The following is a 17,754-nucleotide window of genomic DNA, read 5'->3' as shown; positions in this document are numbered from 1 at the left end:
AACAACTGATTAATATCACTGCTCTGTATATGCTTCAAACTATTTGGAAGGATTATCCTGACATGCATATCCACTACAGTGAAGGAGCAAATTCCTGTTGAGCAAGCTGGTTTCCGAAGAAACAGGAGCTGCACTGACCAGGTTTTGAGAGGGGCTTCCAGTAGTTTGAAACTACAGCAGTGTTCGTGGACCTTAGTGCAGCCTTTGATACTGTGTTGAAGACAGGTCTCCTGCTGAAGCTGGGGAGTGTGTTCAGATGCTCCAAACTCATCAGACTATTTGATAGGCTTTTATCACATGGAACTTATAGAGTATATATCTGGGTGAACAGGTAAGCAGAGAGAAAGTGCTGAACGATGGAGTGCCACAGGGGTCAGTTTTGTCACCAGTATTGTTCAACATCTACACCTCAGACATCCCATATACCAAAAGCAAGAAATACATGTATGCAGATGATATTGCAATAGCATCACAGGCTACCACCATCAAACAGACAGGAAAAACCTTCAAGGAGATATAAACATTCTCACTAACTACCTGCAGTACTGGGGGTTGCAGCCAAATCTTAACTAGACTAACATCAGATCCTTCCACCCCAACAACCAGCAGGCAAATGGAGTACCTGTTGTGAACTTTTGTCAAAATCAGATCCTGATGAACCACCATCTCACCTACCTTGGAATCACACTGGACAGGTCACTGACTTTCCGAGATCACCTACAGAAATTGAGGAGAAAACTAACATCCAGAGTGAACCTGCTTCAGAGATTGGTGGGTTCTTCATGGGGGAGTGGGGCTGATACTCTGAGGACAGCAGCTTTGGCTCTCATCTACAGTGCTGCTGAATATGGAGCTCCTGTATAGTTGGGTAGCTGCCACACTCGACAGATTGATGTAGCATTGAACAGTGCAATAGTGCAATGCGAGTGATAACTGGCTGCCTGATGCAGACTGAGACAGCTACGGAAATTAAAATCAAAATTAATAAAACTATAAAACTCAACTGGCTCCCTGTTCTCAGTAACATTTCTCCATCACATCTAGGAGGCAAGAGTTAGCTAGCAAAGAAATGAGCAAGATATGCAAGCTAAAGCAAAGCGAGATATGCAAGCTCAATACACAAAGATCTGCTCCTGGATTGGCCTACTCCACTGAGGCTGAAATCCAGAAAACCTCCTTATGAAATCCCCCCACTGGCAGCAAACCCTCAAACACATCAACTGTGGACCAAAGCTTGGCAATCTATTTCAGTGAGAAACAAAGACATAGTTGATGATCCAACTAGGAGGGTGAATGGTTTTGAGCTGCCTCTACAGAAGTTGTGGGTGAGACTGAACAGATTTAGAACGAGACAAGGGAGATGCTAAAAAAACATGTATCGGTGGCGCATATCTCTGTGAATGTGGTGAGGAGCAAAGCATGAACCACATCATTACGGAGTGTTCTTTGTCAAGATTCCAGGCAGGGCTACAGAAATTGCATGTAGCAGATGACGAGGCCATACTCTGGCTCAAAAACTTGAAAATACTTGTATGAATTGTTTAATTGTTTTCATCTCTTTCTATTATTATTTGTCTCTGCCACTGTATCCATACGACATATATATAGGCAACGTTGTTCTCCCATCTCTCTCCACTGCCATTATAAAACATGGACCTCGCAAAAGTAGCCTATGTTGATAGTATGATGTTGATAAAATATATTATCTAAAAAAGCACGACCAATACATATACAAGAAATAAATATAAGATACTGCACTTAACTAAAATACATCTATATAATAAGAGAGAGTAGGGTTGTGTTTGTTCGTGTGTTCATGTGTTCGTTTGTTCGCATCAAAACATGTCACATTGTGGATTGCATACCGGAAAAACGGGAATGATTTAGATCTCCAAATTTTTCACATAGATTCTAAAAATAGGCTATCAATCTCATGCACATGAAGTGCACATTTCAATTTTCCTTCTAGATTTTTCTGAATTAATGTTAAAATTTCATCAATGGTACATACGATTTCATAAAAAAATCACCAGATCATATGGTCGAAATTAAAAAAGGAGCATCTGTTTCTATTATTGCTTTCCACCTGATACCACTTAACCTCAATAATATTCTTTTGATAATTGATAAATATTTTCAATAATATTTTTATAATAAATATAATAATAGTATTGTTTTGATAATTAATGAATATTTTCATTTTCACAAACTCTGTATAATAATATTGTGAATGTGAAACAGCTGCATCAAAGACAATATCTCAAAAACATTTGTTTAGGGTGCGTACAGATTCAGGCGCCGCGAACATGAGCAATTCTAATCAGCTGATGCCAAGCTTTTTATATCTGTATCTTACCGTTTCTGTAAAAAAAACCCAGATATAATCAGCTGATTAAAAGTGAATTTCTCATGTTCGCGGCGCGTATATTTGTACACACCTTTAGGCCTACACGTGGCATGGATTATTAATTTTTGAGCTACAACAGTTTTTTGAGACAAAGTGCTTAATAAACGTCTACAGTTTCATCAATGCTGTATCGGCAATATGAAAACGCATGCAGTTAATATGTCTTTGAATGAAGGTGTTGATATTATAAACAAATAAATAAATTATTCTCATCCATTTTTATTTAATTAAAATTTCAAAATTATTCGAGCCCTGATAGAATGACTGACTCACTGTACAGTCAGTCAAAAACTTTAATATTGGAATGAGGGGTATTTTGGCAAGCTGAGAAAAAAAATGAGGTCTTATGCACCTTTTCGTTACATCTTCAAATGAAAAATGAGTTTTGTGGGTTGTCGAAATTCCCTCTGAAAGGGATTCAACTTATTCTATATTTCAGTAAAATAGCAATGATCATCCATCCATCCATCTATTTTCTGCTATACTATAATACACGTATACAGGTGTAAAGTATAGGAAAATTATGTTTGACGCATCATCACGTCTGAACTACTGGACTAATTAACTTGAAATTTTGCATTTAGATTCTTGCTTAACCGAGGATGGTTATAAACCTATTCTAAATTCTTCAAGATTTGATTACATCAAGTTTTCAGTTTGTCAAGTTTTCAATTATTTGTCATGCTTTCAGTTGTTGTAAGGAAGCAGCAGAACATTTCTCTTAAAAGGGAAACTAGAAGATAGGTATTAGATTGGGGATCCTTTTCGAATGATAAAAACAGGTTTTCCGTCGCACACAAATTTTTTCCGCCATTCTGGAACCGCCATTTTGAATACAACTTCTATTTTTAATTGAAAGGTGGTCATATGATACATGATTCCAATACAGGATTCCCAGAGAAAAGGTATGGTGAAAACCGCACATCGATATCTTAAACCTTTCAAAATGTATTCTCATTCATTTCCTTCATTATAGTATAGAAGATGATAGATATATGGATATATATCATCCATCAATCTATCATTTTCTATTCCATAATAAAAGAAATAACTGGCTTAAAGACGTATACACGTGTAAAGGATAGGAACATTATGTTTGACGCATCATCACGTCTGAACTACTGGACTGATTTACTTGAAATGCTGCATATAAATTCTTAATCAACCGAGGATTCTTATAGGCCTATTTACAATTCTTCTAGATTTCATTACGTCAAGTTTTCAGTTTGTCAAGTTTTAAAATAGACCCTTGCGAAGCACGGGTTACCTGCTAGTATATAATTATTGTTAATTTATTTAATTGGAAATAATAATTGATTTGCGAACTTGTACTCACCGTTCAGCTTGAATTTTATTTTTCAATTCTGTACCATCATCTGATAACAGTATGACTTTCCCTTCTGAAACATGATCAATAATCATTGGATGAAGAATGCATTCTCTCTCTCATCATAATGGAGTCACGAGGTACACGAAACAAGGAATGAGTATACAGGATAATGAGGTGGAAGGAGAAGACGGAGAAGAAGAAGAAGTAGAAAAAGGAGAAGGAGTATTTATTTATTTATTTATTTATTTTTTTCCAACGGTACACACCAATTACAACAATCAAAAAGCACAAAAAAGAAGCATATAAAATAAGAATAATAATAATAATACTAATAAGCATAATTATAACCTAATAATAAGCATAATAACAAGCATAACAATAACAAGCTAAGTTAAAGAGGATTGGCTAGTGCCCCCTAAGTATACATATTACATAATGAAGCTAAATTTTAAAGCAAAGCAATGAAGGTAAAGCATTCAAAGTAGCCTATCGCCAAATAAAAGAGAAAAATAAATTAGGCAAACCTCAGCATTAGATCACTAACAAGTAATCACAAAGGGTATAACAAAATACAAAGCATAAAAAAACAAAAGGAGAAAGGATGATAAGACGAAAGATATATAAATATCAGCTAACAACAAAGAAGGAGCTAGAGTCCCCACCGCATGGCTGCCCTCCTGAAAGCTACCACGGACACATCAAAGAAATCAATTCCTGCCGCAGCAGCCTCACAACCAGATCGCAGCACCCTTGACAAACCACTATTGTATGCGTAAGCTGTTGTATGAAGACGTCGTCTGAAGATCGTCCTGGAGCGGGTCCCTCTTGGAGCACAGATATCAATGCCAGCCAACAATTCCGGGCAGTCCAATGCTCCATTCACCAATTTGTAAAGAAGCATCAAGTCGAAGAGTCTCCTCCTAGAAGCCAAAGGAAAAAGGCCAAAATGTCTCTCAATTTCCTCCACAGGCACATCAAAGTATGCAAACCCCATCCTGCAGCCAAGCATTCTCACAAAACGTCTCTGGACCTTCTGTAGCATATCAATCTGGTATTGGTGGTATGGGGACCATATGACAGAAGCATACTCCATAACAGGAAGGACCAGTGCCCTGAACAGAACAAGGAGACTATGAGGAGATCTGAAATCTCTAGAGGACCTGAAAATGAATCCAAGCAGTGACCTAGCCTTGGCTGTTATCCCACACACATGCTCCAAAGGACTAAGGAAGGGACTCATGGTAACCCCAAGGTCATTGAATTTAAACACTCTTATCAGAAGAGCACCCTGCAGGACATATTGAATATCAAGGATAATGGGCCCACGTCTGAAAGACATCATCACACACTTAGCAGTGTTCAGTGCCATGCCATTATCCAAACACCATTTATCAATGTTCAAGAGTGAAGACTGCAGTGCATTGCGCCCTGTACCATGCGACACCACATCAAAAAGTTTCACATCATCCGCATACATTAAGAAATTGGAAGAGATGACACTACCAATATCATTCATAAATAAGTTGAAAAGGAGGGGACCCAGATGAGACCCCTGTGGAACCCCAGATAAGGCCCTGAATGGTGATGACTCATGACCCTCATACCTAACAATAAGAGTTCTATCCCTCAGGTAGCTATCCAACCACATTAGCAATGATCCATGGACTCCATAACCCTTCAACTTGGCAATCATAAGAGTGTGATTAACTCTATCAAAGGCCTTTGAGAGATCCAAGTACAAGCAATCCACCTGACAAGCATTCACAAAGGCTCCCATCACAAAATCCTGAAACTCCAGAAGATTAGTAACTGTAGATCTAGACCTCAGAAACCCATGCTGCTCCATAGATATACCCTTACGCAGGCAGAAATAAAGATGGTCCGTAACTATGCCCTCAAATACCATGGCTATCACAGACTGGATTGTAATAGGTCTATAATTTCTGGCATTACAATGGTCACCTGACTTGAACACAGGCACCAGGAAACCACTCTTGAGAACCTCAGGGAAGATACCTACTGTTAGCAGAGCAGCAAAGAACACAGCCAGGTGACCAGCCAGGACAGGAGCACAGAAACGGAGTACCAGAGAAGGATTACCATCAGGTCCTACCCCCCTATTAACATCTAAAGTCTCCAGCCTCCGTTGAACATCAGAAGCAGCAATGCAGCATGGCGGAACCACCTGATTCCAGCCAAAATCAAAAGTAGGAACAGCAACTACACTCTGAGCAAAAGTGGATGAAAAGCATTCAGCAAAGAGTTCACACTTACCAGCAGCTGTAGAAGCACACTTGTCATCCAGTTCTACAATAGTGGATTTTTTAGAGACCTTCTTTAGCCCATTGACATGGGACCAGAAAGATTTTATATTAGTCTGGACAGAATCCTCCACACCCATTATATAGGCATCATAACATCTTCTAGTCAGGTCCCTACATCTGTCCCTCAAGCAGCAGAAAGCTTCATAGAGGTGGATACTGCCATTGGCCTTGTAATTCCTGTGTGCAATCTTTTTAGCCACAATCAGTCTCTTTAGATCATTAGAGAACCATTTAGGGAAGTTAGAGACATAAACCCTTCTCACTGGAGTAAACCTCATGATGGAAGATCTCAAATCACTGCAGAATTCACTGAACTTCTGCTCAACCACCATACCTTCCATGCAGCTTAAAAGCGGATATTCCCTACCCTGAAGAACCTGGAATATAGAGACCAAATCACTTTTCCGGAAGTCAGGAATGTGTTTAACATATCTTGGTTGAGACCCACCACTCAAGCAAAAACCTATATGAAGGGCAGGGTGATGCCTATCCTCAGGAACCAGTACTTCCAATGGCTTACCCACCAACAAGTCAGGAACAGAAGAAAAAACCAGGTCCAGAAGTACTCCCCTAGAATTCAACTCGTTGTTTGCCTGCTGGAGGCTTGTGTGCAAGAGCCAAATCGGCAATAGATCTAGAAGTAGCAGCATGAAACAAGTTCAATCTGGACCAATCAACATTTGGCAGATTAAAATCACCAATCAGTAATACATAATCTGGGCTTCCAGCTTGCAATAAGAGTAGGTAGGGGTGGTGGAGAAGGAGGAGAAGCAAAAGGAGAGGGTCGTTGAGGAGGAGGAGAAGGAGAAGTGGATGAAGATGAAGAAGAAGAAGAAGAAGAAGAAGAAAAAGAAGAAGAAAAAGAAGAAGGAGAAGGAGAATGAGAAGAAGTAGTATTAGAAAAAGAAGAAGAAGAAGTAGAAGAAGAAGAAGAAGAATGAGGTGTTAGTGGGGTGGTGGTTTTAAGAAGGAGAACAAGTGGGTGGTGGTTTTAGGAAGAAGTAGAACAAGGAGGAGGTTGAGTAGGTGTAGGAGGAGGAGGAGGAGGAGGAAAGGGAGGTGGTGGGGGAAGAGGAGGGGGGGAGGAGGGAGAGAAGGAGGGGGTGACAAACAAGGTGTAGGAGAAAACAATAAAGGCGAAGTAGTGGAATATAAAACCACGTTTACATGGGAGTTGTCAACTAAATTCTGCCAAAATAGCTTTTTATGTATTAAGAGCGCAATGCATGACTTTATCGCTCGCGCAAAACTCCGCTTCGCTTTGCGTGATAATTTTGCAAGAGCGATAAAAAAGCATTACGCGCGAATTACATACAATAGCTATTTATGTATTAAGAGCGTAATGCGCGACTTTATCTGTTTTTTAAATCCGCGATAAAGAAGTATCACACGCGAATTACATACAACATTTTTTCTACAACTGCCCAAACCTGTTAAATTACTTATATCGGCGGAGTTACAATTACCGACGTTTTAGGTTAAGATCTGACTCTTTGGCTAGCTGCTTACAACCAGCTGATTAGGGAGCGTAAAGAAACTCTTCTGCGCATGCGCAAATGATAAGGGAGCGTAAAGTAAATCTACTGCGCATGCGCGGATGGTTAGTGAGCGAAAAAGTAGATTCTCCTCAGAAATAAGCTGTTTTACAAGGAGAATTGAGTATGTAAATTCATTTTTTACGCGCAGTTGTAGAAATTTTTTTTTCCAAAACTGCCCAAACCTGTTAAATTACTTATATCGGTGGAGTTACAATTACCGACTTTTTAGGTTAAGATATGACCTTTTAGCGAGCTGCTTACCATCAGCTGATCAGCGAGTATAAAGAAACTCTTCTACGCATGCACGGATTATTACCGAGCGTAAAGAAAATCTACTGCGCATGCGCGGATGATTAGCGAGCAAAAAAGTAGATTCTCATCAGAAATAAGCTGTTTTAAGAGGAGAAATGAGTATGTAAATTCTTTTTTTACACGCAGTTGTAGGAAAAATAGTTTTTTGCGTAAAAGTTCCTACTTTTTTCTGGATAAAACTTTATCCGGCCGAAACGGCCGATTTCCGAGCTAGGGATTTATCTAAGTTCTAGGCTTTAAACAGCTGGAGTCAGAAAATTGGCTTTCCGAAACGGGGTGTAGTCACAGTCGTAGTCGTATGATAATCTTGATTTTCTCATTTCTGATATCGGGGCACTGAGCGTCGCTCGTTATTTTTATTTATTGATAGACAGAACACAATTTTCTAAAATGATCGTGTTTATATTTCACAGCTTGCTATATGTCATCTTATGAATTTCGGGGATGCGATATATTGATTCTTCATATACTCACTCACTCACTTTTTTACTATCCACAGCTGTTTCAGCCAAAGATGAATTATCCTTTTAATGTTGTTCAGCGAGTTTCCCCAAAGATGAGACCTAGTGCAATCGAATTTTCATATCATGGACCTACTATGTTCCAAATTTCGAGAAAATCGTTAGAGCCGTTTTCGAGATCCGTTAAACATGAATGAATGAATGAATGAATGAATGAATGAATGAATGAATGAATGAATGAATGAATGAATGAATGAATGAATTTTATTTGCCAAAAACAAAATACAAAAAAATCTTTACAAAAAATAAATATAAGTATATGCTACTGCACTTAAACCAAGATACATACATTTATTTAATTAGATAATATCCAGATTTATTAATTTATTTATTAATAATATAATCCATATCCATATTAATAATATTATCCATATGAATAACCAGATATAAAAATACAGAAATTGCTCGCTTAATATAATAGGATAATTGGAAACGTTTTTCCTTGACGGAATGAAAATAGCTTTTTCCTTAATAATTTAAAATAGCTGAAACTTTACACTATTATCTGTATACTTCATTCTGTGTTCAATTTTATAGTTTTTCGAGATTTTAATTTGAATGTAGACTGCGACTACGCCCCGTTTCGGAAACCCAGTTTCTGACTCCACCTGTTTGAAGTCTAGAACTTAGCTAAATCCCGAGCTCAGAAGCCGGCCCTTAGAATTTTCTCTCAACCTTTCATCGCTTTCAACTCTGGCTGACCTGTTGCCAGTATGTCTTGAAGGAGATTAGCTTTTTTGATATACCAACTCCAACAGTCATTAGGCGTTTTCACACCGATCTACCGACACGACATACAGACAGAATTTACTCTGATGGACACTATGACAGCGGAGGCTGTGGATCATGATTGCGCGAGTTCTACTGTTCACAGAACTGATATAGTGAGGTCCACGTTATAATGGCAGTGGAGAAAGTTAGGAGAACAACGTTGCCGATCCTCTGTCTTGTCAATGCCTTCTATAGACGGTAGCTGATACAGGTTTATTGATGTAATATTAACTGTTCATTCTCGTTTGAAATAATCAATTATATTTTATAAAGCAAGAAATTACATTTTTCAAAGGATTTTCATAAACAAGATGAAATATTTTGTTGATTAATATTATTGACCGAGCGAAGTGAGGTCTAAGATTCAAGTCGACGGTTTGGAATTTCTCTTAATGTTTAAATGTTTATATGTTGCGAATTTACGGCGAAACGCGGTAATAGATTTTCATGAAATTTGACAGCTATGTTCCTTTTTTAATTGCGCGTCGACGTATATACAAGGTTTTTAGAAATTTTGCATTTCAAGGATAATATAAAAGGAAAAAGGAGCCTCCTTCATACGCCAATATTACAGTAAAATTCAGACTATAGAATTATTCATCTTAAATCAGCTGATAAATGATTACACAGATGTGTGGAGAAGCTAGTCTATTGCTGTATTTCCATAAGGTCTATAGTTTCAATCAGGTACTTGTGGATGAGAATACTGGGTGAGGTCTACTGTTCACAGAACTACTAGTTATTTTCACATTGTTAAAAGACAATCTGGCAACAGAGCAAAGCGAGAAAGAGATAGCGCTATCTGCTTTGTTGAATGATAGACAAGGATATCAATACCATTGCTAATTAAATACAGCCATTATAACGTAGACTTCACTATAGTACGGATGGACACGTTAAGCCGTCGGTCCCGGCTGCCTAAAAAGCAGTCGTCAGGTCATGTCAGAGGCCCTGATATTGATCAGTTGCGACCTGAAAACTCTGACACCAGACCTGAGCCAGCCAGGTAATACGATATTATTATTATTATACTATAGTACAAAAATTGGTTGAAAACCCTTGGTATAAACGTGGCTCAAAGCTCACCGTATTTGAAGTGTTTTCTTGTGGAGATGCCAATGAATTTGATCTCGACTATTTGAATGCAGTCAGGTCTCCAGGAGGTTGAATCGCCCACCATCAGTGTGAACCCGTCACCGTGTATCAACTCTTTGATTTTTTCACAGTGACTTCGTTTGATTGAAAAATGGTTGACTATCCTCAGAAAACCACCGGGACTCCCAGGTTCCTATGGACAAATAAGCAAGAGATTATATTTTTCAATAATTTCAGAAATCTGGTGTGGCGCACTCACACAACTTTCCTTGCTGTCATGAAAATGTATCACCTGACGCTAGTGTTCACGCGCATCTCAAGTCTACTATTTAAAGATCCAAGCCAGCTGGCGTCAGTACTATAACGCTGGAGACAAACGGGGTCTGCAATCATAGTGAATGATTTAATAGAATCAACAGTTGTCAACAGTTTGCAATTGAAATAATAACATTTTCTCGAATTCCGAGCTTATTTTAAATTTTAGGTGAAAATGTTACCGAACATTAATTGTAGAGATTTTCATGCTCAATTTTTTCCATTTCGAATTTTTTGATTAAATTGTATCTATAGCGTGATATAAAATTGAATTATCATTGATGGAGCGGAGCTCCTGGAATTTTTACAGATATGGGACTTGTGACAGTTGTTTGAGCTTATCAATGACTATTTTAGGTATGAATTTGATCAAAATCGTTGGAGCCGTTTTCGAGAAAATTGCAAAAAACCCTGTTTTTGACAACATTTTCGCCATTTTAGCCGCCATTTTGAATTGCATCATATCAAAATTGTTCATGTCGAATAATTATATCGTAAGGACCTTAAGTTACAAATTTCAAGTCATTCCGTTAATTGGGAGATGAGATATAGTGTACACAGACGCACATACACACACACACACACACATACATACCAATACCCAAAAACCACTTTTTTGGAATCATGGGTCCTTGAAACGTATAGAAATTTAGAAATTGGGGTATCTTAATTTTTTTTCGGAAAGCAATACTTTCCTTACCTATGGTAATAGGACAAGGAAAGTAAAAAGAATCTCTATAACCAGAATGAAATATTTTGTCAATTGATTATCAATTATAGATTGTTAAGAGACGATCAGGCAACAGAGCAGAGCGAGGAAGAGATAGCGCTTTCCGCTTTGTTTAATGATAGACAAGGATAGCAATAACACTTTAACTATCCTCATACCGTAAACACTCACTTTCTGTGCTAGTAGCGTGATAAGTTATACTATATCACGCGATGCAAAGCGGAGCGTGATAATTTTGCAAGAGCGATAAAGAAGCATTACCCACGGATTACATACAACATTTTTTCCACAACTGCCCAAACCTGTTAAATGACTTATATTGGCGGAGTTAATATTATTATTATTTCATCTACCGATCACCTGTAAAAGGGGTATAAGGATATGTCAATTTGTCATTAATCAAACAGCAACATGTTATCCATCTTCTTAAACCTCCATCTTGAGGTTTTTAAAAATCTTTATATTCCTCCACTGAGTAGGCACATACGAATAGCAGCTCTTTTTTCAATAAAAATCTGAAAACTTTACTTCTATGTGAGATGGCAATGAGTTGTGCATCCAGATACCTAAACTCCTTATCCCCTCGCTCATACATAGTACTTCGGTGTGCATAATTTCTCAAATTAATTCTTTATCTGGTCGAATATTGGTGAAATGTTTCTCCTGTATTAAATCCATTTATGTGTTTGTTTTTAAAAAGCAGATTGTTCCCAGAATATATAGGCTAGGGAGTGGGAGAATTCCAAGTTTCATTGAAGTAGGGCCCACAACTAGTTCGGATTGATTCTCCTATCATCACCCTCAATGACCACTTCTGTAGTCTAAACACCTCCACTACACTGCTAGTATTTCCGCAAAAAATAGTTCCATAGTTCAGGAGGGAGTGAAACAGGGCGAAATACACACTTTTAAGAGCCATCGAATCCAGAGAAGCCTTTAGGTTTCTGAGAACGAAAATTGCTGAATTAAGTTTGGTTTTCAGGCATTCCAGATGTGGTTTCCATGAAAGATGAGAGTCAATCATCACTCCAAGAACTCTTATACTACTTACAGAATTTATATTATTGCCTTCAATTTCCAAGCCACCCCCTTTAGTTCGAAAAGGTATTTCTTTGGTTTTTTCTTTATTCAGAATTAACATATTAGCAGCTTATCATTTTTGTAATTTAATAAGAGCTGCTTTGCTCTCCAGTTTGGTATTGGGCTGACTGGTGAATGCTTAATGCTTTTTTAGTATAATACTAACATCGTCTGCTATAATAATTCGTCTTCACTGATATCCATCATGGCTGCATAGTGCAGAACCAGTACAATTACAATCACCGACTTTTTAGGTTAAGATCTGACCTACTTCTGGCGAACTGCTCAACATCAGCTGATTAGCAGCATAAAGAAACTCTTCTGCGCATGCGCAAATGATTGGCGAGCGTAAAAAAAATCTACCGCGCATGCGCAGATGGTTAGCGAGCGAAAAAGTAGATTCTCCTAAGAAATAAGCTGTTTTACAAGGAGAATTGAGTATGTAAATTCTTTTTTCACGCGCAGTTGTAGAAAAATATATTTTCTTGATAAAAATAGTATAATTATTGATCGCTCAGTTGTAGAAAAATATATTTTCTTGATAAATAAAGTATAATTATTGATCGTTCTCAACAATCAGCTATTCTCTAGACATAGAAGACGCAACGTTGCTCTCCTATCTTTCTCCACTGCCATTATAACGTGGACCTCACTATAGAATATTAAAATAGTCGATTAAAAAGATTCCTACCTGACATCGCCATAGTTCCTGCTTCCAATTATCAAAGAACTCTTCAAATACATCAAATCCAGATGCTGCTTCATTACCGATCCTTTTCGCCCTGGTTCTGTAGAACGTCTTGGCTAACTCATCAGGGATGGATTGACCCTCTGGACGGCATCTATGAACAAATATTTTCAAGACTGAGTAACTGAACGAGCAACAGCGAGTTCTTACTTTTGAATTAAAGCAGGCCAAAGTCGGTGTCCGTCTGTCCGTTTACAATAACTTTGGAGAGAATTGATCAATCAGCTTCAAATGTTGATAATGTATTATTCGAACCTTTTTACAGGTCAAGTTCGTTTGTCAACAAAATTGACTCACTCCTTTGTCCTTTTTCAGGATATAAAAATGACATTCAAAGTGAGAAGAAAATTGTTGTGATTTATCATTCAGTCAGCTAAAGAATTTTCATTGTATGCAATCACTACAGTTTTTCCATTATTTAGTCATTCAGAGCGTCAGCTGAGGCTATTTGGTAGCTATCACACGCGCTGATGAATGATTACAGCTGGTACGAACAACATAATTCACAACTTTTACATCAGCAAAATGATACGGGTTGATATTATATCAATGTGCAGGTTTTGCCATCCATTTTCCCTTGAAACTCTGTATGGAAATCATGTATCAAATGACCACCTTCTCATTGAGAAAAGGATCTCCTTCAAACGCCAATATTACCCAACGTTAGTAGACAAAAGGTTGATCACTCACAGGTGTATGATTCAAAGTGGTGGGGGGATCGCCGACGTGACGTCACGTGTAGTAAAAATGTACTAGAGTAACCACACTGAGCATACAGTTTATTCACTGTATCTTCAAATATATTGTCGTTTAATCTCCTCAAGATTGACCTACAACTTTAAAATTCTCCATACTTATAGAGAATGAATCACCGATTCTAATGAGGTTGTTAAATATTTCAAGTTCATTCAACTTTTATGAATAAAATGAAGTTGAAAGTTTTTCATGAATCTAAAAACGTTACACGAAAAAGTTAATAAGCTGGAAAAGCGTTAGTAGACAATGCTATACTATTATAATTTCAGATTAACCCTTAAAAAATCTTGATAAACCAATGCATTGCAATAAACCGATAAACCGATCCCGATAAATCCGATGAATTTCATTCATTGTAAATGCACTGAACACATGCTGGTATCGAGCACATGTTCTACGAGAATCAAAATATCTCATCCCCGAAATTCACAAGCTGATGTATAGCCAAGCTACAAAATATAAACACGACCTAGAAAATGAAGAAAGAATGGGTTTGAAAGGGAAGGTTAGGAGGTAGGGTTTTTGCTTTTATATGGCAAAATGCTTGTCTTATTCAAATGTTTTAATAATTATTGTAAAGCAGAAACAGAAAGATTGCATGTCAGAAAATGTTTGTGTTATTTATAATTTGACTATACGACACCATATGATTTTCAAGAATGCGATATTCTGCCTACTCTGTACTACAGCCTACGTCACGGCAGGCAGTTCCCCCACTCCAATTGCATTTCAACGAAAATACTATAGATGAGTGACCAACCTTCTGTCTACTAACTTTGAATATTACCGTGAAAATCAGACTATAGAATATTATTCATAATAAATCAGCTGTTGAGTGAATTAACAATTGCATGCAATTAATATCTCAATGTAACTTCCTGAATAATCAGATGTTGTGTGGACTATTATGCAATGACGCATGCAATTAATAACTGAAAGTAGCATGGTATTTCCTTTCCACCTTTCTCTGTTTTCAACTCGGGCTAACCAGTATGTCTTGCAACTACGTTGCCAGTATGTCTTGAAGGAGATTTTTGATGTTAGCATTTTTGATACAACAGCTCCAACAGCCATTAGCCGCTTTCACAGCGATATCTCGCTGACACGACATACAGAGAGGATTTACTCTGATGGACAGTATTAGAGGAGGCTGTGGTTTATATCTGCGCGAGGTCTACTGCTCACAGAACTAATATTGTGAGGTCCACGTTATAATGGTAGTGGAAAAAGATAGGAGAAAAACATTACCGAACCTCTGTCTTGTCAATGCCTCCTATAGATGCAAAACATAATGAAAAACATAATGAAAAACATACCTTTATAATGAAAAACATTACCGAACCTCTGTCTTGCCAATGCCTCCTAGTAGCAGATACAGGTTTATTGATGTAATATCAACTGTTCGTTATTTTTTAAAATAGCCAAGCAAGGAATTATATTTTTCAATAATTTCATGATGATTTATTGATGTTAAATGAACTGTTCATTCTCGTTTAAAATAATTGATTATAATAATTATTTATTAAGCAATAAATTATAATTTACAATAATTTAATAATGAATCTACATATCTAAGATGAACTACTTTGTTAATGAATTTTCAATTCTACATTGTTAAAAGACGATCTGGCAACAGAGCAAAGCGAGAAAGAGATAACACTATCCACTTTGTTGAATGAAAGACAAGGATAGCAATATCATTGCTAATCAAACACTGCCATTATAACGTGGACCTCACTATCCATATAAATATCAATTGAGTCTCAAATTTTGCCATTCAATAACTTTTTTATGTGTGCACCGAATTTGATGATTTTTTTATTTGTGTTCGTTATGTTCAGGACCAGGTTTATGGCCTATCAAATTTATAATTCGACTTCAGGACTCTTTCCCACGGTCCTTCAAAGTTTACCTGTAATCCTTATGAGAGAATATTTGTGATCTGGCCACACACAGAAATAAAAATCAGCTGTTATAATCATTTCGTCATCCAACAGCCGTCAGTAGATAGTAGACAAGAGTGTGTGCTGCTCCATAACCGCGCATGTATTTTATTCTAAACACCCCGACTTGAAACAAAATTACTGTTCTGTGTGTAACCATCCAGCAGTGCGGCCTCAGGTTAAAGACTAAAGGTGCGTACAGACTTTCGCTCTGCTCCGCAACCGAACGTCACTCCAGCAGAGCGATTGCTGATCGACCGGGGAGCAACAGTGGTTCGACCGGGGAACGCGAGAAGATCTAACATCTTCCGTAACGTTCATGATGGGTGCATGGGCGGAGCGACTCTGTGGTTTGATGGAAGAACGAGAGCGGTACGAGGGCAGAGCGTGCTCGGTGCGGGTTGGAAGTGCGTATATGTGTACGCAGCTAGACATGCTCTAAAGACATTGCTTTGTTTCGAATAATTGTGCTGTCTTCGGTATTTAGAATCAATTGATTTTCAGTATATTATTTTTTTTCTAGTTAATTATTTGGACGAACGACTTCCAAACTCTGGTCGGAGAACTCGAAATGCTGTAAATTTAGAAATAAGCACGGGAAAATCAGCAGCAAGGAGATATACCATTCAATTCCCAGCGAGCACAACTGATTACATAGGCTTCCATATTGAGTTATAATAATGTAAATTCTGATTGTTGTAGACTTTAATTATCATGAGAATATAATGATGCATCAGATTAAGCTAAGGCTAAGCACACTTGAGGAGACGCGGCTTGGTGATACAAAGTGTTGATCTTATGGAGACTGCCTTATCATACTGTTCCATTTCATGCCCGATTTAGTGTGTGTGAGTTCTTCCATTTAAACCAATATAAGCAAGAAGCACCTGGATGCAAAATGCTGCATCGCGCCTCCTCAGGTGTGCATCCTGCTAAAGTTTGTCATGAGATGCATTAACTATTTAGCGGTACGAAGTTCGCCGGGCCAGCTAGTAGTTTTATAAAACTGAGGAAGTTCGCCGGTCCAGCAAGTAGTTTTATGAAACTGAGGTGGTACTTACTGGATTGTATCGTGTAGAGTGGGTGATGGGAATTTCCAGAGGGAACCAAGCTGTAGAACTACGCCATCATCGTTTATCACAGATCTGTACATATATGGATTGTCCAGCGTGTAACGTGCTTTTTCATAAGCAATTTTCCTGAAAATTAATAAGATTATGATATACAGGGTTGGGCAGGGAAGCATGATTACTTAAATTAAAAGTTACACACTCATTTCCAAACGAAACTCAAAATTTATTTTTCCTCCACCTACTGTCTAAAGTACTTACTTCACTCCCTAAAACCTAATACTAAAGTGTCACTTTTTCGCTCTCGGAAGTAAAAATCAGAAAAACTCCCTAGGGAGTAAAAGTGACTCCATTTAAATAACATGGGGAGCATCTCTATTTTGAAACTTACATTGTAATAGGTTAGAAGGTCTAAGCTCAGATGAGAAAGCAGAATAGAGGTGTCTGTCATTGTCAACTGAATTTAATACCACAACTAGAAATTTGATTAACTCATGAAATATATGTTTGTATGATAATTATTATATTCTTAATATTAGTAGACAATAAAAATTTATACAATTTTTAAAATATTTTATTCAATTCAAAATACCAGCCAACAAATATTTTTGATCTGCAATTCAAATTTTAACCGCGTGATCTGGAGTCAGCCATTTTTGGTAGCTGCTCAGCTGATATAATTGTTACAACTTTTGCCGATAGATAGCGCAATCGGCAGTGCCAATCAGACGACCGGTTTTTAGGTTTTAGATTTAGGTTATGTTGTTAGGAATCATTGTCACCAATACGTAAGTTATTAGAATGATTTTATTTG

At 37.6% G+C, this 17,754-nt stretch overlaps 1 protein-coding gene across 1 annotated transcript in view; it reads right to left on the bottom strand.

The window, feature by feature from the left end:
* The window catches only part of LOC111057885, a 114,771-nt gene that overhangs the window by 16,996 nt on the left and 80,021 nt on the right, over nt 1–17,754 (bottom strand). Inside the window, exons 7-10 of the mRNA XM_039435577.1 lie at nt 16,932–17,069; nt 13,115–13,265; nt 10,290–10,491; nt 3,744–3,807 (exon numbers count right to left, since the gene is read on the bottom strand). Of these exons, the coding sequence (XP_039291511.1) occupies nt 3,744–3,807; nt 10,290–10,491; nt 13,115–13,265; nt 16,932–17,069 (555 nt within the window). The remainder of the gene's footprint in view (nt 1–3,743; nt 3,808–10,289; nt 10,492–13,114; nt 13,266–16,931; nt 17,070–17,754) is intronic.

This window comes from Nilaparvata lugens, chromosome 9 (genome assembly GCF_014356525.2).
Source record: "Nilaparvata lugens isolate BPH chromosome 9, ASM1435652v1, whole genome shotgun sequence".
Classification (NCBI taxonomy): domain Eukaryota; kingdom Metazoa; phylum Arthropoda; class Insecta; order Hemiptera; family Delphacidae; genus Nilaparvata; species Nilaparvata lugens.
The sequence above is the reverse complement of the archived record's forward strand: the minus strand, read 5'-3'. Positions and strand labels throughout refer to the sequence as shown.